Raw genomic sequence first — 26,563 nt, forward strand, 5'->3', positions numbered from 1 at the left:
ATAAATGTGCTCAGAGTTGATATAGACAAGGGGGGGAAACACGTGTCTCCCATAATTCAAAACGAATGCGTCTAGAAAGCCAAGATCAGCCCTTATCATAAGGAGGAGATCAGTGATGAAGATGGGACTCACAAAATCTATCACTGCTCTCATATATCAAAGACAAGAAGTGGTATTTGCGTGCCACATGGAGCATATTTAGTTTCAAACTACCGTCAGTTCCGTCTCAGAGGAGGGCGGGGAGTTTTGTGTGGCCCGGTCGCGTTGTCATTACCCAACTGAAATCAGAGTGGTTTGGTGGAGCCGTGGGAGAATGAATGCTTTGCACACTGAGGCTTGAAAGCCGTTTGGAAAAAAAAAAGTTATAGGGTGTGTGGTTCTTTTTTAGATCCGCTGGGGGTCATTTAGCACTTAAGAGCGCAGACATAACAGCGCTTGAAAAGTGACAGGTTGTGTATAAAGGTGAGGAGAAACTCAGTCCTCTACTGATGAAATCTGTCATCGGAAACGGTTATTAAGTGATTTGTTAGGAGAAATATAAGACAGCGAGGGTGTGGGGGCTTAATGACCAGCTTAAATGTCAGACCTCACTTTACGCAGCCTGAGGAGTGAAGCGCTAAATGTGAGCCAGATTACGTGTAACGTGAAAAAACCCGTGTAATCCTAAAATTGCCCTAATTTCCATATAACTCAACTGTTGGGACTTTTGTAGGGACCCTTTTTCCTCTTTTAGTGTCTGTAATCGCGTGTGATGGTATTTATATGTTCTCCAAAACGTCATTGAGTGAGCACATTTCACTGCAGCGCTCTTAACTTTTTACATTTAAAAAACACAAATCTATCGAGATTTAATGAAAAGGGGACAAAACATCAAGAAAAATGTTTATTCTTGAACCTAATCCGAGATTTCATTAATTTCACATTTTTCACAGTTGCCAAATTGGTTTTATACACCGTTTCCAGACGCGTACTTCAGCTCCTCGCTTTTTTTTTTTAATGTAGCAGGTAAAACCAAACGTTTTTCAAACACATACTTTCACAAACGCCCTTACCACAAGTACAGAAGTTTGATTTATAGCGAACCTTTTTGGAGACTTTGCGTGCATCCTGCTGCTGCCCCTCCCTCCCTTTCGGGGGAGGAGTTAATGGCACGGAATAGTATTTATTGGCAGGCGCTGAAACAAACAACTATCGTCGTGCGTCTCATGCCAACCTTTACTCACTAGTCCCAAAGTTGGATTGTTATCACCATGGATGAAAGCGTGGAGGTGAGTGTTTTTCTGTTGTTCCCCCAACCTGTGTGTGGGATTGTTTTTTCTTGTTGTATGTGTGACTTTTTTCTTTCTTTTTTGCGTGAATAAAGTTTATATTTTTCCACGTGTTTACAGTCGAGTAATTCACTGGTCTTAAACTTAGTGTCTCCTTCCATATAAAAGTAATTTGAAGATAGAAAGTAATTTGAAGAAGAGGACTTTCTCATTGTCACTTCCAACTTAAGACAAAAGTTATCATAAAATATTATAATGTATTTATAGGAGATGTATAATAAATTTTTAGGTAATCTGCCGCTCTTAAGTAATTAAATGATCCTCTTAGATCTCTTCTGTTTTCTAACTTTTGAATCTTTTTTTCTCTTTTCCAGTTCAACTATGATTATAGTTTTACCAGCAACACTTCTGACAACATATCAGAAGGGTCTGGATTTGATTTTACAGACCTGAATATACCGGAGATCTGTGGCCAGACATTCAGCAATGACTTCAACAAAATCTTCCTACCTACAGTGTACGGAATAATATCCATTCTTGGGATAGTTGGTAATGGATTAGTTGTACTAGTCATGGGTTACCAGAAAAAGGTCAAAACAATGACAGACAAGTACCGGCTCCATCTGTCTGTCGCTGACCTCCTGTTTGTCCTCACTCTGCCCTTTTGGGCTGTGGATGTAGCCAAAAACTGGTACTTTGGAGGTTTCCTCTGCGTGTCTGTGCACATGATCTACACCATCAACCTGTACAGTAGCGTGCTGATTCTGGCCTTCATCAGTCTGGACAGATACTTGGCAGTTGTACGGGCTACCAACAGCCAAGCCACGAGGAAGCTTCTTGCAAATAGAGTGATCTACGTGGGTGTGTGGCTGCCGGCAACCATTCTGACCATACCTGACATGGTCTTTGCAAGAGTGCAGAGCGTGAGCTCTTCAAATATCAACTTGAAAGAAGAAAGCAAGGAAACGGCAGACTCCAGGACTATCTGCCAGCGCATGTATCCAGTGGAAAGTGACGTCATATGGATAGTTGTTTTCCGCTTCCAGCACATCCTGGTGGGCTTCATTCTGCCAGGCTTGGTTATCCTCATCTGCTACTGCATTATCATAACAAAGCTGGCACAAGGCGCAAAGGGCCAGACACTGAAGAAAAAGGCATTGAAGACCACAGTCATTCTTATCTTTTGCTTTTTTTGTTGCTGGCTCCCCTACTGTGTTGGCATCTTTTTGGACAACCTCGTGATGCTGAATGTGCTCACCCCCTCATGTGAACTGCAGCAAGCGCTGGGCAAGTGGATTTCTGTCACTGAGGCCCTAGCCTATTTTCACTGCTGCCTAAACCCCATCCTCTATGCTTTCTTGGGAGTTAAGTTTAAGAAATCAGCTAAGAGTGCACTGACAGCGAGCAGCAGATCAAGTCAGAAAGTGACTCTCATGACAAAAAAGCGAGGGCCAATTTCATCTGTGTCAACCGAGTCGGAATCCTCGAGTGTTTTGTCAAGTTAACTGTCAGCCTCGGAGTCTGTGACTTGATACTCTCAGGAGTGAAAAAGCTAAGCTGTAATTTCAAAGAACTACAATCTGTACAATTGTAAATGAAAGAGTTTTTATACGTGAAAATTTTTTGTGTGTGTGTGTGCCTTTGTACTTCAGTCGTGTGGCTTTTGTGGTTCTTATTTTCTGTATTTTATTTTCTGTTCCTCAAAGCAGATCGTGTCCTCAGGCAGTGCCTCATTTCCATTCATTCAGTTTTACAATCAATACCCATTGTCCTAGTTTTTATCCTATAGTCTTTGATGCTGTATCAAAGCTCGGACACACAATGTCCTTTCTGGGGGTTTTTAGGACTGGTAGCTGCTTTTTGAAACATGTACATAGTTTGTAGCATATCTATGTTCGCACCTAAGCTGTGCGATTATCTGAAAGCTATAATTTATTGCTGTCATCCACACTGGAGTTTTGTAAAATAACTTTTGTAAAAGTCCTTCAAAATGATTTTTTGTACTGTTTTTTATGTGTTTGTATTGAAAATAAAAGAAACTCAAACATATTTTGTGGTGCGCCTTTTCACTGGCTTCTACTCCCGTGTGTGCATGTGTATTATCAAGGGGGTTGGGGGAGTGTCACACAAATGTCACCACCTGAACTGGCTGAAAAGCAGGAGGAATGAACAGACAGGCCCTTTAATTGCAAGAACATCTGTGCACTTTTACATCTTAAGCAGCTGTGACACAAAAGCTAAAGTCTTCAATTTTAATTAGTGACCATATGGGTCTTAAGAAAGATTAAGGTCCCCTTTGACTTATTGACTTTTATCATTCCCTGTCATTCAGAAGTTCAATGACTCAACTTGGTCATTCTTTGACTCACAGAATGGAAATAATCATTCAGAACTGAAGCAAAATAAGAAGGATTAAATCTGATATTATACAGTGATAACATAAAATATATTTCTTTGAACAGACGCACCAGTCTTTCTGTTCTGAATCTTTTATCTTCTTTCATCACTTTAAACATTTAATGTGCAAAGAACAAAGACAGACAGATGCTCGGGCTAGGAAGGACAACAATAGCTTTCAAGTAGAATAAAGCCATCAAATGGCTGCAGTACAATGCAGCCCTGGCATTTATTCAGTGGATTTCCATGTCTACATGTAGAAGAGGTGAGAAGTCCTTGCATCAAGCTGCTGTGCCATGCAGTGCAGTCATTCATTCATTCAAAGCTCCAACTGAGATACATTTCCATGTCTTTACATATAGAAAAGGTGAGAAGTGCTTCCATTCACCCACAAAGTTAGTGGGTATTTTCCTCTCACAGTAAAGCAGAATTAAACATGAGGCGCTTTTTGGATTTGGAAATGGACCCAAACGATCCAAAATTAGCATAACAGTTTGCTTTCATCACAAAGTGCAGGAAAATACCCTTTACTGTACTCACATAACTCACATAACTGTTCTTGATCTGCATTCCTTTTTGCTGGATGGTGATCATCACAACTATCGTGTGCAAGATTGCACTCAGATTACACATATCAGGGTTATGCACTACTCGAATGAATTGATATCAGGTATTGAACACAGAAATATCTGTATCATCTGTTAATGGACTTGACAGATTATATGTTTTGATAATTTCCTTTTCAGAAACACAGAGCATCGGTATAATAAATTGGATACGCAGATGCCGTTTTCCTTGAGACTGACTAAAGTGCCCATTTAAGTGCATAAATTTTAAGTGGTCAGCCCCCCGAGGGAATCCATCCTTGGCTGCAAGAAGGTGCCCTTTCATCCATTATTAAAGCCATTATTCTCTCTGTTTGGTCAAAATATACCGTTGAACAACTCAAGTCTACACTGCTGCCCTACTGCACTGTCAGTGTTGTGTTTTTTGTTGCAAAACATCAATATCCTCTCTTGCAAAAATGCAAACTTTCTGACATGTGATGTAGCAGGCAAAACAAACCCGTGCAGAGAAGTGTTTCTTGTTTGGCTTTCTGGGTTAAAGGCCAAAGCTGTTGAAGTAGGGAGGAAATTGTTTCAATTGGTCATTCATTATCTCTATGGATTCTGGTGCAAAGTTTCAGACTGGGACTTCAGCCTATTGTTCAGTGTGCGCAGGGGCTCATTTAACTGTTCCTGTCGAGAGATGTATATTAAAATTATGAGTGACATGTCCGGTAAGCGCAGAGATGATTTTAAAGGACTAATGCGAGCTAAGCAGGAAAGAAACACAAATGCCACAGGGCGGTTACATGCTCCACTAAAGGTTATGTTGTTTTGGTTGAAAAGTGAGCAGCAGGAAGGCTGCTTCCTCTATCAGGAGCTCCTGTGGGTAAGAGCCTGAGAAAAGCTTTGATGACACCCCCACTGTATTCAAACCACCATCACTCGCTGTGCACGTCATTCCTCCAAAGGTCACTGGATACCTGGATGCACTTAGTGCACTCAACCAAAGGCGTGAAAGTAATTTCATGGAGTGTCACTTTTAGTGTTCATGTGGATGTGTAAAACAGCCCACACATGTGGTCACTTTTGTTGTTTTCCTTGTGTGTATGTTGCCATTGGTGGGCTGAGTTCATTAGTTCAGATGTTACTTTCTTAAATGTAATTGTTTTGTAACCCATCAGTGAAATAAGAGTGATGAGCATACAATACATTTTTTTTCTGGAAATAAAGTGCCATCAGTGGAAGTCACTTAAGACCACAGTCTGCAAATAGTCAGTTTTTTGCCACCAAAAATCATTTCTGTTATTAATAATAGTAACTCTTTAAAAAAAAACAAAAAAAACAAACAAAAACAAACCATTAATATGTTCTGTTTAATCTGCAGAGTCCCACTTTAATTCATGATAACAAAGAAAAGTATGTGCATTGTAACTGCTTACTGGAAAATTCTTTGAACTTGGTATTTTAAATCAGCTGCCAATATTAAGTTTTATATTGGGGAACATACATTTTCTTTAATTTCTATTGTATAATATTATAAGAGACTTTGGGCTTAGACATGATGTCGTTTTGGATCTAGGACTTACATCTGTTATCTCAACCTGTTTTTAGAGAATACTCTTTTATCGTCTCAGTCTGAACATTGATTTAAAAAAAACAGGAGAAAAACAAAGGGCTTGAACGTGCTTCCTTGATTGTTTTGCACCTTTTCAACAGATTACTCTTGATTTCTATAAATTTCCTTCATTTGTTTGCAATAGGGCTGTTTTGTCTGCTCTGTCAACCTGCCGGATAAACCTCAGTCAGTCGGAACTGCGTAGTGCAATTTAGTTTCTAGCCGGGATCTCGAACATCCGGTATTCTGTGCGCCGTCAAAACAGGTCCCTTGTTCCCGTGCCCGTGCATGCTGCGAACAGCTGATGTCGTGCTCCTCACTGTCACACAGTCGTGAAACATTTTCTCCCAAGTTTTTACAAGCGAATAAGTCGACATGACGAAAGAAGAATTGCAGGGGTAAGAATATGAATAAAGTGTTAAGCTGTGCCTCAGATCTCAGAGCGCAAAATGATCTTACTGCGGTATGCTAACTCGGAGAGCAGGCGGCTAGCATTGCCTTAATATGACAGATGATTGCATCAGACACTTTAAAGTTCTGCTGCTGCAAAATTAAAAGCTTAAAGGTGTAAGAAGTGTGAGACAAAAAACAAAACGAAGCCATGACTAGCTTAACCTGCTCACATTGCTGTAAAATTTGACTTCATACTGGCTTCACTCGATTTTCTGGTGAGAAGTTTTAAGAAGATAATACGACCTCTTAGAAGTGGTACAGGTGTTCTGATGGTTTTATAAGTGGGTTCAAATTGTTTTAAAATATTATACTTTACTTGTGTGTCTTTGCAGCTGAGTCAAACCTGGAATCTGAATTAAATAATGTCACATTTAAGCAAATCTTTCACACATTAGCTGCACTATATATACTCTCAATGCGTCATGTACAGCTGTGATCAGAAGTTTGCATAGTCTCATTACAGGCATGAATGTTATGGTAATTTTTAATTGGAATGAGTTCTTTGAACTGTTTTTTTTTTATTCCAGGGTGGAATGATTGTACAGTATAAATCTTTAATGAACTAACAAAGAAAACGGGACAAAGGGGAAAAATAGCTGTGTGTTTAAATCCAAGGTATACATACAGGTTTAACTGTATACATACACTCACTAATTTTAATAGTGCTAAATGTTCTAGGTCTTTTTTTCTTCTTCTTGAAAGCCCCATTGTTAAGTCCTCAGTAGTGATCACGATTGGCAACAACTGGTAGTTTCTCTTTCGAGCACGTAGCTGATCAAAATGCCAAGATTGTCAGCTCTAACAATTGTACACAAATAGTGTTCAGATGTGTCACCACTTCGCCAAAGTTTGGAAGATGTTCATAAACAAAACAGGAACCACCAGTGCTCAAGCCTGTCATGAACTGGAAACTACTGTATCACCATCGTCACTGTCCACTGCAGAGTTTTATATCCGGTCTTTAAGTGATGACGTGATGAACCCTGCTTCCAGGCCCAAACCACTCTGCGCTTATTAAGGCTGCTGTGTTTTTAATGTGTTTTAATGCTTTGTATCTTGTTCTGTTTATTCTCAACAAGCCCCTAAAAACAGTCAGTGACCACTGTCGGCCTCTCTCGGCTTTTATTACCACTATTCATTTCAAAGTTCAGTTTTTAAAACCTTACGATGTAACTACAGCCCAGCCGATGCAGCAGTATAGTAATGACTAACCTCATATTGCAGTTGTTCTCCTGACTGAAGTTCGGTCCATTTACAGCATCCTGCCATGTGATTGCATTTTTCCCTAACCATTGGGAATCCTCACATTAACACATTGGGGGAAAAAAAGTTAGCACTCATCCTCCAGCTTCACTGTGTTTATATTATGCTAACATAACTGTGTTGCTAGCGATCACGTAGCACATCATTATGTACCAGCGAGCCAAACCTGAGTAACCCTACAAAACATCACTGCTGTTTACTTTCCTGTCTTCATTTATGTCGAAAATGATAGCAGAGCTGTAGGTCTTAATTTGTTTCAGAACTCTCTCAGTCTGAACCTGGTATATTTTATTTAGCTGGAAACTAACGAGCTAACTCCCGGCTAACTTCTAACTCCGTTAAATTTCATAAATTCTGTTTTCATGGATGCCTGCATGTTAAACTGGTCCAGCAGCCACACTGATCATTTTATTACAGATGAAAGAATTTAGACAGTTTTTCAACTCTGAATGATGCCGCAGTGATAGTTTGACTTAGGGACCTGCAGCAGAGTTTGGGCCCAGGCATGGCTAATGACATCAGACTTAAAGAGCAGATTGCCATGGACTAAGAGGCTGCTCACCAAGAAAGAATCCCATGCTCTAAAGTCAGTGCTTCCAACTTTGACTGTAATTTGCAGTTGCCCACATTTACAAGCCAAATGCCTTCTAGAGAAAAGCTTTGAGGTCAAATGAGGCAGAGATTGCTAATAGGAGGAGTAAAAGTCAGGCTTTTAGACTTAAGACCACTGGGGCATCTGTCAAGCATGGTGGTGGTAGCATCATGTTCTGGGGCTTAGTTGCTGCCAGTGATACTGGTATAGTGCACAGAGTGAACTGAATAAGTAAGGAGGACTACATTTAAATTCTTCACTGCACCTAAAATCAATAGACAGTTGAATTCAATTAAACTCTGATTTAATTGAATGTTCAAACAGGAAAAAGATGTCAAACACAAATCAAAACTGGTTTTGGAATGGATAAAACAGGCTAACATTAAACTACTGGAGTGGCCAGGTCTTCAGAAACTTGTTGAAGGCTACGAAAAATGTCTGGTCGAGGTGTGACTTACTGAGGGACATTAAACCAAATGCTAGTGTATACTTTTGACCACAAGTGTAATTGCGAGAGGTCAGCTATTCCAATTATCCTTTCACTTTAAAATATGATAAACTGATTCTATTACTTGCAAAGTTGAAAATAACTTTTACTATCATCTGTTCTCCTTTAAATGATAGCTGTGGTTATCTTGGGTTTTTGGAGGTCTGTATTCATTTTAAAGAAAATAATCTGGTGAGCAGAATGTTTGTCCTTTTCATACATGATTAATAACTTAAGAAGGCTAACAGCCCAGAGGATTTTAAAGAATAACTTTACTGGACAAAGGTAGTTTAAAAGTCACGTTTGCAGATGTCAGACTTGATGGTTTTTGTTCATGCTCATTCTAGAGTCTGCTTTACTCGTGCCATTTCCATTTATGGGCCACATCAAAACTTTAAAGTGGATGGTTAAGTCATTCAAAACTACAATAGACCGTGAGTGAGTCACCATAAAAATAAAAAATCAGCACGTGTAAAGCAGAAAAAAAGTCCAAAGTAAATATCACGGTACTTACAATGTTTGTGTTGAGACTGCCAGCTTAGTTATTTGCAGACAAGCTGCTGTAAAGCTTTAGATTAACATCTCACCAGCCAGTTTGAATGAGTGGAGTCACCAGCTTGGTAGCATGAAATAGAAGATTAATAACACATCAGTTCCCTTGTGTGTGCTGTCATTTTGCGTAGTGTTTCTCTCATTTCATGTTATTTGATATCAGCCACTGACATTATAGCTATAATCCTTAATCCCTACAGCTCCATGAGTCTATTATTGCCATTAAATGACTTTTGAAAGTTGATAGGTGCAAACGCAAAACATGTTTGAAGTGGCATGCGTTTTATTGGCTATTCTGGTAAGAGTCAGTAGTTTATGACTGCTTGGAAGGAGTCATAAAGGAGGAGGAGGAAGAAACAGGGAAACTGGGAGAGCCAGTGAAGTCAATGACTGTTAGCAACTTTAGGCAACTACAGGGGAAGAAACTGCTGAAGACACCAAGGAGAATGTCCCTAGATAGCCTAATGTATTTGTTGCTAGGTCAAGTCAGTCAACGCTATCCCAACCTCTATTTGTTGCTAGTATTTTTTTAGCCTGCAGTGTCATGAAGTTGCTCAATATCGCTGATGTTCAGTAGTCTCTGGTTGGTGTGACGTAGCTAGACACATCTCGTGTAGACAGTAGAAATGGCACAATACCACTTTTTTATATCCGATATCATAAATTTAGATTTCTGCCGATACCGATATGAATCCGATATAATCTATTTTATAATCAGTAAAACTGTTTTTAATGCATATATATCTTGCTGCATTTTGTATAAGTTCATACTCAAATTTAAAAAGACAAAACACTAAAGCTATTCTATTATACCTGTATGCAAAATTACACTGCACCCAAAATATTTTGCAGTTCAGTAATACTGATCTTTTCATTTAAACTTCTAGCAGAACTTTAAATCTAAGTATTTAAAGTAATATTTCAAAAAGTAATTTAAAATTAAATTTGATGCAGATTTCAAAAACTCTTTCTTTCTGAAAAAAAGAAGCACATCAGCACAAAATAATGTTTATGTTGAACAACTAAAAACATCAGGTTGTAGAATGGACCCCTTTATACTTAAAGCTTAACATAAATAGACATCCAGAGTGGAAAGCAGTGCAAATAAATGCAAACACGGCTTCATGACACTCACCTTTTGTCAAGATGGATGTAAGTGTAAGCTGTTTCTATCACATTTAACCTGAGAGTGGATTTTGTGTAATTTCTGTGCAAAACTTAACACAAGTATGAATAAAAGTGTCTTTCATAGGGTTTTTCTGAACCACAGAACTGTTTAGGCTGCAACACTGTTTTTTTTTTGTTTTTGTTTTTTTTTCCAAAGTAAAACTTGAGTCCATCCATTGTACAGTCAGACTTAGCTATGACAACGCACAAACATCTGAGCTCCATGTATCGGTTGTTAAGCTTAACGTAGGAATGCTTTACAAACGTTCAGAGATGAACTTACACACTTGCTTTACTTCTCTGGGAATGCTTGCTTGGAGATGAAATGCCGGTTTGGCAGCACGTAGCGAGGCTCCAGATGCTTTCGGTGTGAAGTAACTCCAGACCACTAACGGGTCTCGCACGCAACAGCCGCTCTGTCACGTGATGCACACTGCTCCAACGTGCTAAGGTCACTACCTGGGTTAGTTTTGTGAGGTGCTTTTGTGAAATGTAATAGATGGAGTTAAATTTTTATTTCTCCCCGATATCCATTCCAGTAATTTAGGTCTGAATCGGACTGATACTGTATATCGGATCGGTCCATCCCTAGTACGCAGGGCTATTATGTGAGTATAAGAGCTTTCTGCTGCTCTGGTGACATCCTTTACACTGCTGAGTCTCAGCCAATGACTGAGACAATGACTGGTACCACTTTGTTTCATATTAAACTATTATTAACTGTTTGTCTTTTATGATATGGTAATATTAGAAATGTTGTTACAATAATATGTTGTGTTAGGACTTTGTAACTGTTGGGCACACGCCCATATGATCTATACTATGCATGTGTTAACTGACAACTGCAAAAAAAAAGCTGACTGTGCAACATATGGCAGTATGTCTGTCATTAAATGATGTGTTTTTTAACAAATACAAAGGCTTAGAGTTTGACTATAAATGCATGTGGACATCTGCACCACAGGCTGATCTCACTCGCCTGGGGGGGAAGGCTGTTGATCCAGTTTAACGAATTCAGCCGGTTGGCAGAACACATGAATAATACAACCTGAGTGCATTTTAATTGGTCTGCTTCGTGCCGTTTTCATCCAGGTTCCAAACACGCTTATAGCACAAGGTAGCAACAGACCAACCAATAGGCTGCCTCAAACTGTCTTTTAAAACAGGATAATGTGGCAAAGAGTTTTAGGTGTAGGTGAGAAACATTTGAATTTCATGTGTGCTGAATTAGAATGAGGCAGCACGGTGGCACGGTGGTTAGCACTGTTGCCGCACAGCAAGAAGGTCCTGAGTTCAATTCCACCATCAGGGCGGGGTCTTTCTATGTGGAGTTTGCATGTTCTCCCTGTGTTTGCGTGGGTTCCCTCCGGGTACTCCGGCTTCCTCCCACCGTCCAAAGACATGCAGCTTGTGGGGATAGGTTAATTGGATAATCCAAATTGCCACTAGGTGTGAATGTGAGTGTGAATGGTTGTCTGTCCCTGTGTGTTGGCCCTGCGACAGACTGGCGACCTGTCCAGGGTGTACCCCGCCTCTCGCCCTATGACAGCTGGGATAGGCTCCAGCACCCCCCGCGACCCTGAAAAGGATAAGCGGAAGCGAATGGATGGATGAATTAGAATGAGCCTCACCACCTGAATCGTGGTGTATTTTTTTTCATTTCAATGGGAAAATATATGGTGTGGTTCTAAATCATAAAAGATCTCAGTGGTGGTTGTTGGGACAGTGGTGTCACTATTAAATTTGGATCCTTGGGGGAAGTACGAGTTTGGTCTGAAGTCAAAATATGTTGTGATTTCTGTGTCTTGTTTAGGTTTTATTGCTATTCATAGTCGGCCTTTGATCCGTGTTATTTCCTGTGACTAAATAGGAGCGGATCCTTTATAGCTTGCGGGCTTCCTTCAGGATTAGACACCTGGTCTCATTCATACACCTGTCATCTTAGCACACGTTTACAACAGCTGACGGAAAAGCAAAAAGTCCCAATATTTTATATGATTGTTTTATCTCTGCTTATCTTTTTTACCGTTATGTTCTTTTGTGACTTACATGTTCACCTACATATGAGAGTGTCTGTTGACCTGTTGCTTGCATAAACCAAATTTTTCTACAAGAAAAAGTTGAATACTTATCAGCTCCTGCGTTATGTTGTGCTGTGTAGTATGGTGGTTGTTGTGCAAATACAGACATCTTTTACTTTCTGATAAGGCACGGTGTTATCACAGTGTTATCATAATTGAATGAGCTCCATTTTTCTATGTTAGATTTTCAGGCTAGCATCTTCTTAAAGCTGCACTGTTTATCCAGGCGATCTTAGTTCAGATTTTTCTCTGCCGTGCCTCTGTTAACACAGGCTCCAGCAGTTTTTGTTTGGAACAACAATGGGAATAAAAGTAGTGCATACTTAAAGGCTGGAGGTGGTGATGGTTCAGAATTAATTTTCCCAGGCGGTCAATAACTTCCTCGTGGGATGCACAAGAAATAGGAGGTGGAAGTCGAAGGAAATGTTTATGTTGTGCATTTCTTCCTGTTTCAGGGCAACAGAGGAGGAGCAGCAGGCTCAGTCAAAGAAAGCCCTGAAGAAACAGCAGAAGGAAGCGGAGAAAGCTGCAAAGAAGGCTGAGAAACAGGCCAAAATGGTCAGATGTTTTGTTTTCTTCTGTTTTGTTGTTTTGCATCCGCCACCCTTGTACAGCTGGTAAGGGTGTGACGTGCTGTTGTGTGGGCATTTGGGGTTCAGCTGGGTTGGAGACTCCATTGTTTAAGTATTCCTGTCATTTTGGCTGTGTTTATATCCACCCAAACAAAGTGCTATTTTCTTCTACACCAAGTGAAAAGTTCCTTCCTAGTATGCCATTTGAACCATTTTGCCACTTATTGTAATACTGTGCTTTTGCCCACCATAAATGAAGCTGACAGGTGTGCTGTGTTGTGTTGGGTCGCCAACCTTCTGTCCCCTTCACCATGTTTCATTAAAAAAATGGACAGATAAGTCACACCTGATTTGAATTTGGCCAGTCTTCATCCAATTCCAGCAACTCTGTTATGTTTTCTCTTCACCCCCTGAGTCCTGTTCTGATCACTTGTACAGCACACTCCATGTTTCATATTAACAATAATTTAGTCCATTATTTGCTAACATTTTATTCTGTCTTAAATGTTACTAGTACTAGCTGTTGTTGTTATTACTACTAGTGGAAAGCCCACAGGAAGGTGGGTTTCTTCAGGCTGTGCCCAACTGTGCCCTTGGGCTAAAGCCCCGTCACCACAGACTCTTCTTTAAGCACCCTTCTCAGGCTTGGCTCTAGGGTGAGGCCTCAGTAACTTTGGTTCCCAGACAGGGTGAACTGGTGCCTTGAATTCTTTTCTTTGGTTTTCTGAATCACTTTTGTCTGGCCCCTCACGCATTATTGGGATATGCAAACCCCTCCACTACAATAATGTAGAGATGGCCAGGAGGAGATCCTGGTGCAGACTGGATGAGCTAGAGAAAGTGGTTGGAGAGAGGGAGGTCAAGACTTCTCCGTCTACACTGCTGACCCAACGACCCAGACATGAATGAGAGACAGAAAAGTAGGGCTGGATGATAGAAAGATAAAGATGGGTCAATATAAAGGCGATAACTGATTCTTTCTGTATTTTATGTTTGAAGATAGTGCCGCATCATACCAATCATGTCGAAACAGAGTTGAAGCCGCATCATGTTGGGCTGACGCACAGAGTGTAGGAGGAGCAGCTGGCAGCAGCACATGTGCTAATCTCTGGGCTGCTGCAGCCTTACACGCTAGTATTTCAGTTTGAGCAAGATAAATGGCAACAACAACAGAACATGTTAATGTCAACTTGAGCAACAGCATTACAAAACACAACAACCCAGCAGACGCAGCCTGAGGCTTAAACACAAGGACATTGTATAAGAGAAGGGTCCAAGGAATTTGGCTCCATGGAGACATTCCTACATGGAGCCGCATGCACTGCAAACTGTGTCGAAAGCATGTTTCTGCAAAAGTAAGCACTTACAAATTGCAAAATTAAACGTATATCTTTGTTTAGGAGTAAAAAGGAGCATTTAAGCTTGGCAGAAGTTATTATTTCATCTATATTGTGAAACATGTATGGGTATCGATTGATATAACCTAAACTGAGATATCACCCAGCCCTACACAAAATGAACAATGGATAGATGGGATACTAGATCTTTCAGCTGCAAAGACTTATCTCCCCATCACACCAAGTGAAATGAACACATTTTCCACCAACGTGCAGATTGAGTAATATGTTTCTTGATGTCCAGTGACGCAGATGGATTAGCTGTTAGCGGGCTTCTGTAATGTCACAGTAACTAGTGAAGTCACATATTTATTCATATTACACAAACTTTGACATTTTGCTGAACTTCTGCTGTTGCCCAAACTTAGGCTGATGAGCTGATAATAGTGGTGTTTTTTTGTACTAAACACAGCGAACAGCAGCTCCACCCACTAAATGGTGTGCAGATATGATGCTGCACATCCTATCCTGTGTTATCAGAGAACTGAAAGAGAAGCTGTTTGCTTGTTTAAACACGTGATTCAGCAAGCCTGCTAACCACTTAGACTTTTGATGCAATTTTGGCTTCCAGACAAGGTCCTGACAATGTTCAGGTCACATTTGCTAATCGTAGTTTCAGATTAATACGCTTCTTTCCCCTTTGAGCTGTATTTGCTATGAAGGCCATATAGAAATGGAAAAAAAGTAGCAGAAAGTTTGAAAATTGTGAATTGGTAACATTTCTCCAATAATGAAATGCACAGATATTAATACTGATGTGATCTTACATATTTTTCTTTCCCGTAGGCGTACCTTTAGAGCAGAATCTGCAGGATATAAATAAGGGAATCTTTAGAAAATGTCCCATCTAGTTTGACACCCTTTGCATAGTCGTGTCATGACTGAAGTGCCTGTGATAGTGAAAACAGCAAAGAATCCTTTCTTCCAGCTGAATTCATCCAGTCAGCATGTTTCATGGAAGAAGCAGGTGCTGTCACTGTTTAATCCACTGGATATTGCTGCCTCTATCGCGCTGGAATAGCAAGCATTGCCTAGGGGAAGAGCTCAAAGCTGAACCGAATGTTTATTGGGCCTTAGCTGCGTTATTTTCTGCTTTGCGCTTTTTTGCAAGGGTTTTCTGCCAGCACTTGTCGTTTCTGTGGGACCGATGGGGCTCGGCTTGCTTCGTGGCCGTAGCCTGTTTGCATGCACTTGATCACAAGCTGTAATATCATCCATCGACGGGATTCATGTGACGGGATTTTCACAGCAAGAATGGGCGATTCCAATTCACTCAACTGCCACTAGATATTTCTGTACACCAATGTCAATTTGCATAGAAAATGGAACTGTAACTTTTCCAAGACTCGATCTCATCGCGCTCTGAGAGTTATTTGCCCAGAAGTCAGCGCGGAGATAAAGAATATCTGTTCACTTACACTGTTTCTATTACAAAGCAATACCTGCTGCCATTACTCATTGTCTTTGATGGGCTGGAGCAGTGTGTGGATAAGCTGTGCATTCTAAGCATCTAAGTCTTGGCTCTGGGATTGAATTGCAGTCTATTATTTGTATTTAAATCCCTGGTAGCGTGAGATGAAAAATCGATTTACATGCCTGGTGTAAAAAAAAAAACAACAACAACATTTTAAGTTGGATGTTTTAAACTTTTAATTAATTGATAGTCCTCTTGTTGCGATTTCTTAGTTATTTGTCCTTTAAATCCCTTTCTCCTCTTTGTGTTTCAGGCTTCTGAACAACAAAGCGCAGAGGAAGATGTAAGTGCTTCGTAGAGATCACAGCACTCGTCCTCCGATACAAGTTCTCTGCTTTTATGACTGACTTTGATTTTGGCGCCTGTGCATTCACACCGTGGCAACAACTTGTATGCAAATACCTGCACGCAAACCTCTCCCTGCCTGTTTTCTGTTCAGTTTTTTTTTTTTATGATAAGCCCCATTATCTGTTGTGTCTGTCTAAGATGTAGTAGACAGACAGACGTCAGAAGCTTATGAAGTCAAAGTGGCAGAACTGTCTCGGAGAACAAAAAAGTCCACGTGCATGCGTCAGTACTGTTTTCATTTAATGGTTAAATGAAATGCTGCTAAAGATTTCACCCTTTTGATTTTTAAGGACTTTGCCAAGGACCGATATGGTGTGTCAGCTATGGTCCAGTCCCAACAAAAGCTGGGTTAGTATGGGAGCTACTTTCTTCACTCATCGGCATTTCATATCTGAAAGCGGAAATTGATTTGTATTGAAAAAGAAGACAAAACATCTTTTTATTAGATTTTTATTAGATTTACATTGCCATATAGTCCCATTTTGCTCCTTTATTTGAGTAGTTCCACATGTTGCAGTGTGGAAATACTCAATTATGTTTCTGTGCTTGCCAACTTGATGGATCACTAACATTAGCAGGAATGTTTGGTTGTATCCTAAGTGATGAAAATGATGTAATGAGAGGCTGACGTGATGGTTCATAAGAGTATGAGAGTTTCTGTTGACACAACGATAATATAGGACGGAGGTTTTATTATTGTAAATGTCATCGTCGGCGTGTCTTTATTTTATAATGTTACAGAACAACTTTATGATTTTGATAGCAGAGTCTGCCTGAATTTGAAAGACTGAACGAAATATCTGAATTTTTGATCATTTGTTCTTATTATTTATGAATGAATGAACTAACAGTAAGACGATACCATAGATGCATTATACACACAGACTTGGTTTCTATCTCTGATCCAGTAGCTTGGGAAACTTCAGTAGCATTATTAATAACATGGTGAGGGAATAACATTTTAGGTCTCCATCATAATGTAACAAATATATTTCTGATAATGAAATTAAAAACAAGGACAGACTGAAATGAGTCAACTCAGTGCTGGAAACAGGAACTAGTGTAAGACTACAGTTAAAAGTTAAAAGGTGACAGAAAAACAGGCTCGAGTGCAAAAACAAACAGAAAAAAGGCTAATCAAGATCATTGCCGGTGGCCCGGCTACTAAGCTGCTGTCAAAAACAAAAGATTCCAAGTCGGTTATACAACAGTGATGTAGGTCGGACACTTTTTGTGGAAAACAGGTTGAGCATTGGTGCAGTGGTACAAAGTGTAAACTCTGCTGCATGTTTGTGTACACGATGACTTCCCAATCCAGAACTTCACAGTTGAACTTTTGTCTGGCTGTCAGTCATACTGATTTAACACGATAACATCATGAAAAATCCTTTTGGTGTCATCTCTGGTCGCCATTTAAGCGATGCTAGTGATAATAGCGGTAACGTATAAAGTTTGATAAACGAGGCAGCAGGCGGACCTGTTGATGTCGTCCATCTGTCTGGATGCACTTTCAGCTCCACTGGCAGCAAACAAAGTGGTGCCTCCCTCACCTGCATAGCAAGCTCAGCCACGAGGATGGAGCTGGAGCAGAGGTGGGGGCTGAAACCCGAGGGCTTTCATGTGGGTTGACAGAGTTCTCAGCCAACAGGGCGGCTCTGTTTTCTCTGGTGTAGCCTCGGTGTCTGCCTTCTCTGCTCACTGATAATGAAGAGTAAGCATGCCTCTGAGTAATACAGGTGAAACTAGAGTCAATTTGTCATAGAGCACAAAGAGAGCAGACGAGTTAGACAGCTTTTGGCAAGTCTCCTAGTGTTTCTTATTTATTAGGCATGCCTGTAATTTGAGCATTTTATTGTCTGCACTTTTACACGTGCACAAGCATGCTCATTGGCTTTTCTTTCTGCCTTTGGGAGTATGTAGGGAAGAGAGGGGAGGGATTCTTTGCACGCAGGTGGGGAAATGGAGGAAGCGAAGTCCTTTGAAGTAATAAAATATTTTGCGTGTGTGTTTGTGTGTGTGCGTGCGTGTGCGAGCCAGACAGGGAGTTGGTCCGGGTCCAAGACCTTACTCCTGAGAAAGCTGACCAGCTGATCTGGCTGCGCGCCCGAGTCCATACCAGCCGAGCCAAAGGTGAGATCACCTCCCCCTTTGTTCACCTTTTGTTTTTCTTTTGTTTTTTTGGTTCTGCAGCTTTCTTTGTGTGAAAGACACAAACGGCCATGATTAGATGCCCCCTGAGCTAATCCGCCGTGAACTATACTGAAAAGTTTATAACATCTGCCCTGGGGTCATTTTTATTCACAGCAGCACTTTCTCTTCAAGATCAAACAGCAGTGCCGTTTGGCTTTCACTTGGTGTTCCATTTCAAATGATGTAAATGACAGACATCGCTGTCTTTAGGTTCAACACTGGAGGCCCTGTGCTAGAAGAGAAGCATAAAGCTTTTATTGTAACTTTATGCACCAAACACTCCCAGAGTAAAGTCAGAATTTTAAAAGACTTTTTGCTCCTGTTTGTGAAATAATTTTTTTTAAGATTGTGAGGCGTTACAAAGCCGATTTGTTTTTCCACTCTTTCCTTGTTAAGCAGATTGACAACCTGAAGGTGTTTTTGATATCACCGTCAGGCTAGCTTGTCACTGCCAACTGGAAGATCAGATAACCTGTCCCCCCTCAGTTCCAGTTGCTGGCAGTCACGAAGCTTCACTGTTTGAATACAATAACCCTCTGAGCTTTGCCTGGTTATTGCTCCTCTCCATAAACAGTGAGCCTTTTGCAAATAAACTATAGTCTCTGTGATGTTTTTTTTTTTTTAACCATTTCCTTTAAAGATAACTTCCAGAATCAAGAGTCACTTCCTCTCCACTTGTGTCTTCATTCTCTGCTCGCTGTAGGATGTCTGTGTGAGCAGAATAACATCCTGAATTGTGTGAGATGAGGTACATCTGTTGGTGGGATTTTGGCATCACTATTATTTCCACCACCCGCCCTGTTCTCACAGGCAACAAACATCAAAGTAACTGGGTGGTCTGATTATCTCCTGCCCTCAGTCTTTGTGGCTAACGTGTTTACACTCTTCCTAGGTCCCTGTATATGCTTGATAGGAAGGTAGCAATCAGCCTTTCTCCACACAGTGCTCTTCAAAGACAAGGCTCTGTTTGCAAATGTTTGACACTTCATCTGATCCCTACAGCTGTGAGACACTCATCTCAAGTCACACACACAGCCCTTTTGACTGAACAAACCTACTTAGCTTCAGACAGAGTGCCCAAGGTATTATTCTGACAAGGCTGTTATGCTTGTATTGTAAAAAGCGAGCTCTATCTATTGTTGTTTTGCTTTCAGGGAAGCAATGCTTCTTGGTCTTGCGTCAGCAGCAGTTTAACGTGCAGGCACTGGTCGCAGTGGGGGATCGTGCCAGCAAGCAGATGGTCAAGTTTGCCGCAAAGTAAGTACCGAGACTGTTCTTCCTGTCAGAGAGGGCAGAAACAATGGTGGGAAAAAAAACCTTGGCCATAACGGTCCACTGATCCATTTTCACACGTCTGACCGAGGTGGAGGGCGGGGAAATCAATCATTTTTTCACTTGGCAGTAAAAGCTGGCTTTCAACAGGGCGGAATACAGCAGTGGCCTAATGGGGCAGTTCCTGTCAAGATGGCAGATACAGCTCCTTGGATCAGAGGAGGGAGAAATAATTAAGAGCCAAGAATCATTAGTCATGTTAGCAGCCAAACTATAGCCCATTACTGGTAGTCGATGAATGGACATAACCATCCACGGATGTGCACTTTATTAAAGAAACAAAAGGGGTGTTGCTGATAATGATGTTAGATTAGGCTCGCGTTAGAGGTTTGCAGCAGGGCTTATTTGTTTAAAAAGAAACCCTATTGGGGTTTTAAATTGACACAAAAAATGATGCATGATGATTTATGATGCACCTGATGTAATTTACTGAAATATGCAGTTTATTCATTAAAAAACCCAAACAGTTATTTTGAAGTACGCCCAGTATTTAGTGAATTTAAGAGGGAAGAACTTAATTATCACATAATACATCTTCTTAGACATTGCTAAATTAAGCAAAAGGTAACACCCCGACTGTAATCTGCAAGACTGAAATGACAGTTAAGACATGGGATAACACTGATCTTAAGCAATGCAGGGATTGCAGTAATGAATGTGTGTGTGTGTGTGTTTTTTTTTTTTCTTTTAAAGTGTAGCTACTATTTAGTTGCACAAGTGTGATGTTCTGATAGGCTTAAAACATTTTTAAACATTTGAGGCTTATAAGTTGGCATGAGACGATTTGATTGAAAACTGCCAAACATCTTTGGAGTGTCGTCAACCTCCGTAACGGGACGTTCGAGACGTTGACCTCATTGGCAGCAGGCGCTGCTCACGCTGCATTTCCCCAGAGTTTTTCCTACCTTGATCCTTGATCCACCCTGAATACATTCAAAACAGTCTGTTGTATTAGACTACACAAAACTACGCAACTAACCGCTGAACAAATATTAATTTCATGTAATGCTTGTGATAACATTGGCTTTCTTTTGCTACGGTTTGTTGAAAACACGAGACTTGATGAAAGATGTAAGTAATGAACGTTGGTTTTAATGTACACAGCTGTCTGAGCCGTATGTAAACAAGTCGGCGCTGCTAAATGTTTGATGACGGGCAGCATGTGCCTAAATTACCATTTGACACGCACGCATTATGTTCATGTTTTCAGAAATGAGGCCCTGAGATCTCGGTGTAAGTTTGTTGCGGTATCATGAGGTTCATGGGAAATTTAACCCAGACACAGGCAAATTTTTCTAATGAGGTCAAGGTCACTGCTGCTCAGACCAGAGTTTTGACCATAACTTTGTAACAAGTATCACCAGCTGCTGACACAGCCATAGTTCCTCTTTATAGTCACTGAGCTGGCCTTTTTCTTGCCGCTGTTGTAATATGGCATCGGGGCTTTCAAAATAGCTCCAAAGACGGGCAGAGAGGGGTCTGCAGCTCCAAACTGTAATTTCCTTTAAGCCTCAACATTTGAACCCCTAACAGATGAAATGAATAACACCAACCATGTATTTAAAATTCGATTGCTGTGGTAATCCCCGGTGTACAACATCCACACCGACACTCCCTGACAGCAGCAGCCTCCTTCATTAGGACGGTGTGCGCTGTCTGTGCACTGAAACTGCCCCAGAACAGCCTGAGCGACACTACGAAAAAGCCAAGGGTTTAGCCTGACCAGGAAAAAAGCTCAACAGGATGCTCTGAAAAATGCTTGAGCTACAGAGTCGCCACAGAACCGAACATCCAGGTCCCAAAAACCACACGAGCTCCTGTGGAGTGTTCATGTTCCTCAGTGGGACTGGGCTGTGTGGGCAGCTTATAGAGGCCCTGCACGATACTTGGCAATTTTTGGGTTTTTTTTTTTTATGTTTTGAAAATGAGGGTACGTCAAAAGATGGTGCCTTTTACTATATATAAATTTATATATAAATAGTGTTCTCCTTGCACTTTAACATATTTTTGTAACCAGTGATTTCTTTTATGTGCAGCACTTCCTCAGTCTTGTTCTGCAATGTTGTGGTCGGACAGTTGGATTGTTTTGCAATCTTATGCCACCTGACAGCCTAACACCACAGCAAGTGAAAGTGATGACATGGTTGTCAAGACAACACCATCTTGCATCAGAACTAAACAACAGCAAAGTCATACCACTTTGCAGTTGCTTACCAAGCAGGTTTCCAAAACAACATTGTTGCTGTGCTTCTGTTTGTAGTTGTATCTCTAAGAACAGGTGGCACTATCACTCCTGTAGCTTTGTGGCGCACATTTAGTGTCAGACAATGTGGTCTGATGATTGACAAGCTGATTGAGACCCTGGATTACAAGTAAATCCCCTCATAACTGCTCTAAGGACGGAGATTGCATTGCTGAGAATCCCCTTACTTGTATTGCATGTCCAAGTGATCATCCGTCCATTCTCACAGTTTAATTAAGTGATCTTCTGCCTGTGCTCAACCTTTACTCTCAAGTACCTCTCAAGTGCTGAATGTAGAGCAGCGAAGAAATTGTGGCTGAGCTCTGAAAAGGAACAACATGTCAGTTGTTTGCTATGGAGTTGGTCGGTTTAATTCAGAGCGCTTTTTAAAACTGTTGGTTGTTTTTTTTTGTGAACAGCACTACTTTGTGATGCTGTACTGTACCTGGATGTACACAGATTTGGATTTTAAAACTGACAGGAGGCAGAGTAAGGAACAGTTATGTTAAAAACTAGTTATTTTTCATAATTGTTGTGTGGCCGAGGAAGAGTACGTGTCATCACCTGATGGGGGTTATTTATTTATTACTTTATTTAACAAGGAAAAACCCATTGAGATTTAAAATCTCATTTACCTGTAAATGAGATTCACTGTCCTCTGAGGTCATCGACAGGAGGCAAGAATCCTTCTTTTTAATGCTGATATGAGGCCATTTAGAGTGATATGCTGATTTTACTGTTGGTTCTTGGGGTTCAAAGTGGTATTATAAGATGATACATGTTATAACTTCGAAGCTGAAGAAATCTGAAAGCGACTACAGCCAGGAATTTATGTTGTAACACTTGTTCAGTCAGCTAAAGTTAGAGGCAGTTTGGAGTCAGGCTTGCCGAACCAGTCAGCTTGTCCTTCCTGGATCACTGATTCGAGCGCTCGCTCCCTTTTCTCTTTCCTTCTTGTGTTGAATGAATCTGTTTCTGTTGGTGTGCGCTCAGTGTGTTGTCATTAGACTTTTGTCCTGCAGCGGAGGTTATTAATGTGGGGATTTATTTATCTAGCTGATCTCCGACTGGAGGGGATTGGGTCTGGTGGCAGCTGTCGTGGGGCTGAAGGGACGGCGGTACCCCAGCGTTCGGTCCCTCATTACTGCTTTGTAATGAGGACGAGTGGTGGATTACAGCGGGTTTCCCATCTGGCCGTTTGCTTTGAGACAGTGGGCGTTGTACCTCAGATGTTACTTTGGGTTTCAGTGAGGAGCCTGTGCAGGGGGATGCTGCACTGTTGTTTAAAACTGATTATAAGGAAATTAGAAAGGGTTCCCCTGGTATGCTGTGGCTCACAAGAGGGAAATTCTTACCCCAGCTCTCAAAGTCAAAGAGTTTTTGTAGTAGAGCTGGGTACTTTCCAGGAGCTGTAGTATGAGGCAAGTTTTATCAAAGCTTACAAATCCCCCCTCGAGCCCCAGTGCTCGTGCTTGTTTATTTTTCCTTTGTGACTGAAATTACTGTTTCAATAAGAAAGTTAAGATTGTGCACATTGCTATAATTTATCGTTCCAGCTGAGTTAAAAACTGTTGTTGAATTGCTTAGCTGTTTGATATGGCCCGAGTCTCACCCAGGTCTTTAAATAAACACCTTTTGACAAATAATGTGGTGATAGAAATTTCACCACATGGGGCCTAAAATAAATTTTAGTGGGTAAAATGGTTTTGCAGGTGTTTTTTGTTTTGTTTTCTTCCCATGTGAGATAAACAATCACCAACAGACACCCATTTGTTTAAAAAATACATGAAAATGATGAAAATGATAGCATATTCTGCCTTGTTGCAACCTGTTAATTTGAATCTAATGTAGTCTCACGTTCACGATTATTATGAACAGGGCAATGTGGTTTCGTACGCCACAAGCTCTTGCGGTATGTCAATTAGCCCATATGCAAATATCAGTGCTGTTTTTATTTTAAAACACATGAGGGGGAAAAAAAACCCTTAAAAAAACCTACCGCCCAGTCAAAAATCACCCACCCATATACCCCGCACTATCCTCGGTGCATAAAAGCATGACAAATGTAAAAACTTGTCTACAAGCATTGTACATACTTTAACGGATATGTGGTTTTCACAGTTGCTCGTCTTTCCAAACAGATAAATCTGTTTTGTAACTAGCGTGCATCACTTACACTTTCCTCCCCCTGAATGTTTCCACCAGCATCACCAAGGAGAGCATCGTCGATGTGGAGGCGACAGTGAGGAAAGTGGAGCAGAAGATCGAGAGCTGTTCCCAGCAGGACGTCGAGCTCCACGTTGAAAGGGTTGGCACTTTCACTGCAGTCCTTAATGGGCACTTCTTAGCAGACAGACATGTAAACATAGAGAAGATAATACAGTTGCTTTTAAAGCCGCAGATGTCTCCTACACATATAAATAAAAATACCAGAGGGTGTATATTTTGCCTCCCAGCATATGCAGTGCGTACGCACCCAGACAATGAAGCATCCATAATTCATGTTATTCAAGCAGGTACCAAAGAGGTTTTCACTGTAGCGCATTGACCATTTAACTCTTCCTTTTAAACTCTTGATTTAACGCAGTATCTGAGCTTTAAGTAACATCCATTTTATTTATATGCCAAGAAAATGAAACAAAAGTCACCTCAAGGCTCCTTTTTACTCTTACGTACTGTACTGCAAAAGAATTTGATGTAGTGAATGCATCAAATTTTGGTGAATGGGATGAGATTTTCTCTGCTATGATGCCCAATGTAAATGAAAAACATAAAAACACAAAGCAGCACGTAGGTGATTTTCTCACACATTGATGAGGTTTTAACAGATGCAGCTTTTAGCCTCTTTCATTTTCACCTTCTTCACCTGTTTCTGGAGTCCCGGGACTTTCCATTGTCTCAGCATCGAATAAAAACATCGGTGGTTTGTCACACTTTTAATTTTTTGTGATTTTTTTTTTTTTTTTTTTAAATCGTTTCCCTTCTCAGATTTTTGTCATCAGCCAGGCTGAGCCTCGTCTCCCATTGCAGCTGGAGGACGCTGTCAGGCCTGATGGAGAGGGTGAAGAGGTGAGGATGAATGGGGGGATGGATGAGGGGAGTCAAAGTGCAGTTAGAGTATTAGCTGAGTAATTATTATTCATTTGGACATCATTGGCAGCATTTTAGGTATCTTAAAAACTTCTAAAAGCAGACTCTCAGTGTAAAAAGAACAAGGCCTGATAGTTACTGTGTGTGTGCGAGTCCATTCACTGTCATGGAGTGCACAGATGGGTTTAGTCTGACTACACAATGAATATAAGTCCGTTTTTATCTGAATACTTTATATAAAAAGCAAAATGGAAACGCATTCTGTGCATGCTGAGCTCTAATGGCGCTCTTTCAGTGAGACTGTTTTCAGTGAGGAGAATGGAGATTTGTGTTTTTGGCAGAGTCAAGGATTGGCTGATTAAACCTAATCACCTTGTTTGAATCACCCTCCTCATGCAAATGGTGATTTCATCGCACAGTGTTTATAAGAGCCGGCTGCCAGTGTTGAGGGAGTTCTCTGAATTGCAATTAAGGAATTGTGCAGTGATGCAGAATCATTCAAGAAAATCATGAAGCATTTAAAAAGCCATTCTTTTTCCTAGCTGCAGTATAGGTGGTTAGAAATACATGTAAACCTTTGAGGCTGCTGGTTTAGCAGCACCAAAAAACGATGGCTAAGCGGAATTCCAGCTCAAAGCAGTTGGCTCTGTTTCCTGATTCAAACCAAAAGATGATTATTCTAGTATAGAGGATCAGCTACAGCTCCCAGATTTGCAAAGTGGAAACATTGAATTTTCCAATAATAACATTCCTGATGTAGCCGTTGAATCGGCTTAACACATAAAACGGCAGGATGTCATTTTTTTCGTAGCTTTAGATCCATCGTATCTGCTGTGGAATTATACATCGCACTGTACATGCGTGCACATTAATATGAGTCTCATCAATACCAAAGACAGCTGAGGGCCCATCATTGTTTATCCAGTAAGCTAATATCTGCAGCTGTAGCAGCGTCTCAGGTGTTTTCTGTTGGGATTCAGCATGTCAGTCACAGACTTGTAGCAACACCTGCTTTCCCCAGAGACACTAGCCTCAACAGCCCTGTCTGTCTAACTGTCTGCCCATCTAACAGTTTGTCCCTCTGCGTGTGGCTGTTTGGAGCAGGATGTGGCTACACAGGCTATTAGCTCAAACCCCTGTGGGTCTTCTCAGGAAGCCTGACATCCACGACCCTGGAAGGAGCGGCTCTTCCTGTGATGAAACATTTACTTTTCAGTTGTTACCTTTTTCCTTTTCTTTATATTCTTTTTGTCCTGTTGTCCCACATTGCAGGTGTCTTTTATTGCACTTGACTCTGTTATACTCACTGAGCTAAGTAGGTAGATGTGGTAAAGCTGCAGGAGAATGGTAGTTTTGCATTGTTCCCAGGAAGGTTTTTGCAGGCTGATTGCATTGTTTTAGGTTTGCAAGCTGCCAATAGCTTTAAAGCTAAAAATGATTTGTATTTCTTTCTTTTTTTTGTTATAGTTTTTCCCTGTGAGTTGTGAAAAGCCCC

At 40.8% G+C, this 26,563-nt stretch overlaps 2 protein-coding genes across 2 annotated transcripts in view; both read left to right on the top strand.

Annotated features, from left to right (window-relative positions):
• Nucleotides 1–1,162: 1,162 nt before the first annotated feature.
• Nucleotides 1,163–3,317, top strand: LOC309690613 (C-X-C chemokine receptor type 4-like). The gene is made up of 2 exons (XM_082507775.1): nucleotides 1,163–1,268; nucleotides 1,643–3,317. Exons 1-2 carry the CDS (start codon nucleotides 1,251–1,253, stop codon nucleotides 2,771–2,773), a joined length of 1,149 nt encoding a protein of 382 aa, XP_082363901.1. The 5' UTR covers nucleotides 1,163–1,250; the 3' UTR covers nucleotides 2,774–3,317.
• Nucleotides 3,318–6,062: 2,745 nt separating this feature from the next.
• Nucleotides 6,063–26,563, top strand: part of dars1 (aspartyl-tRNA synthetase 1) — a 31,378-nt gene continuing 10,877 nt past the window's right edge. Inside the window, exons 1-8 of the mRNA XM_082507517.1 lie at nucleotides 6,063–6,226; nucleotides 12,879–12,981; nucleotides 16,120–16,149; nucleotides 16,505–16,562; nucleotides 18,252–18,344; nucleotides 19,559–19,661; nucleotides 24,184–24,286; nucleotides 24,967–25,047. Coding sequence (XP_082363643.1) covers nucleotides 6,204–6,226; nucleotides 12,879–12,981; nucleotides 16,120–16,149; nucleotides 16,505–16,562; nucleotides 18,252–18,344; nucleotides 19,559–19,661; nucleotides 24,184–24,286; nucleotides 24,967–25,047 — 594 coding nt within the window. The 5' untranslated portion in view covers nucleotides 6,063–6,203. The remainder of the gene's footprint in view (nucleotides 6,227–12,878; nucleotides 12,982–16,119; nucleotides 16,150–16,504; nucleotides 16,563–18,251; nucleotides 18,345–19,558; nucleotides 19,662–24,183; nucleotides 24,287–24,966; nucleotides 25,048–26,563) is intronic.

The sequence above is a fragment of the Aulonocara stuartgranti genome (genome assembly GCF_965226115.1).
Source record: "Aulonocara stuartgranti genome assembly, chromosome: 16".
In the NCBI taxonomy this organism is placed as follows: Eukaryota; Metazoa; Chordata; class Actinopteri; order Cichliformes; family Cichlidae; genus Aulonocara; species Aulonocara stuartgranti.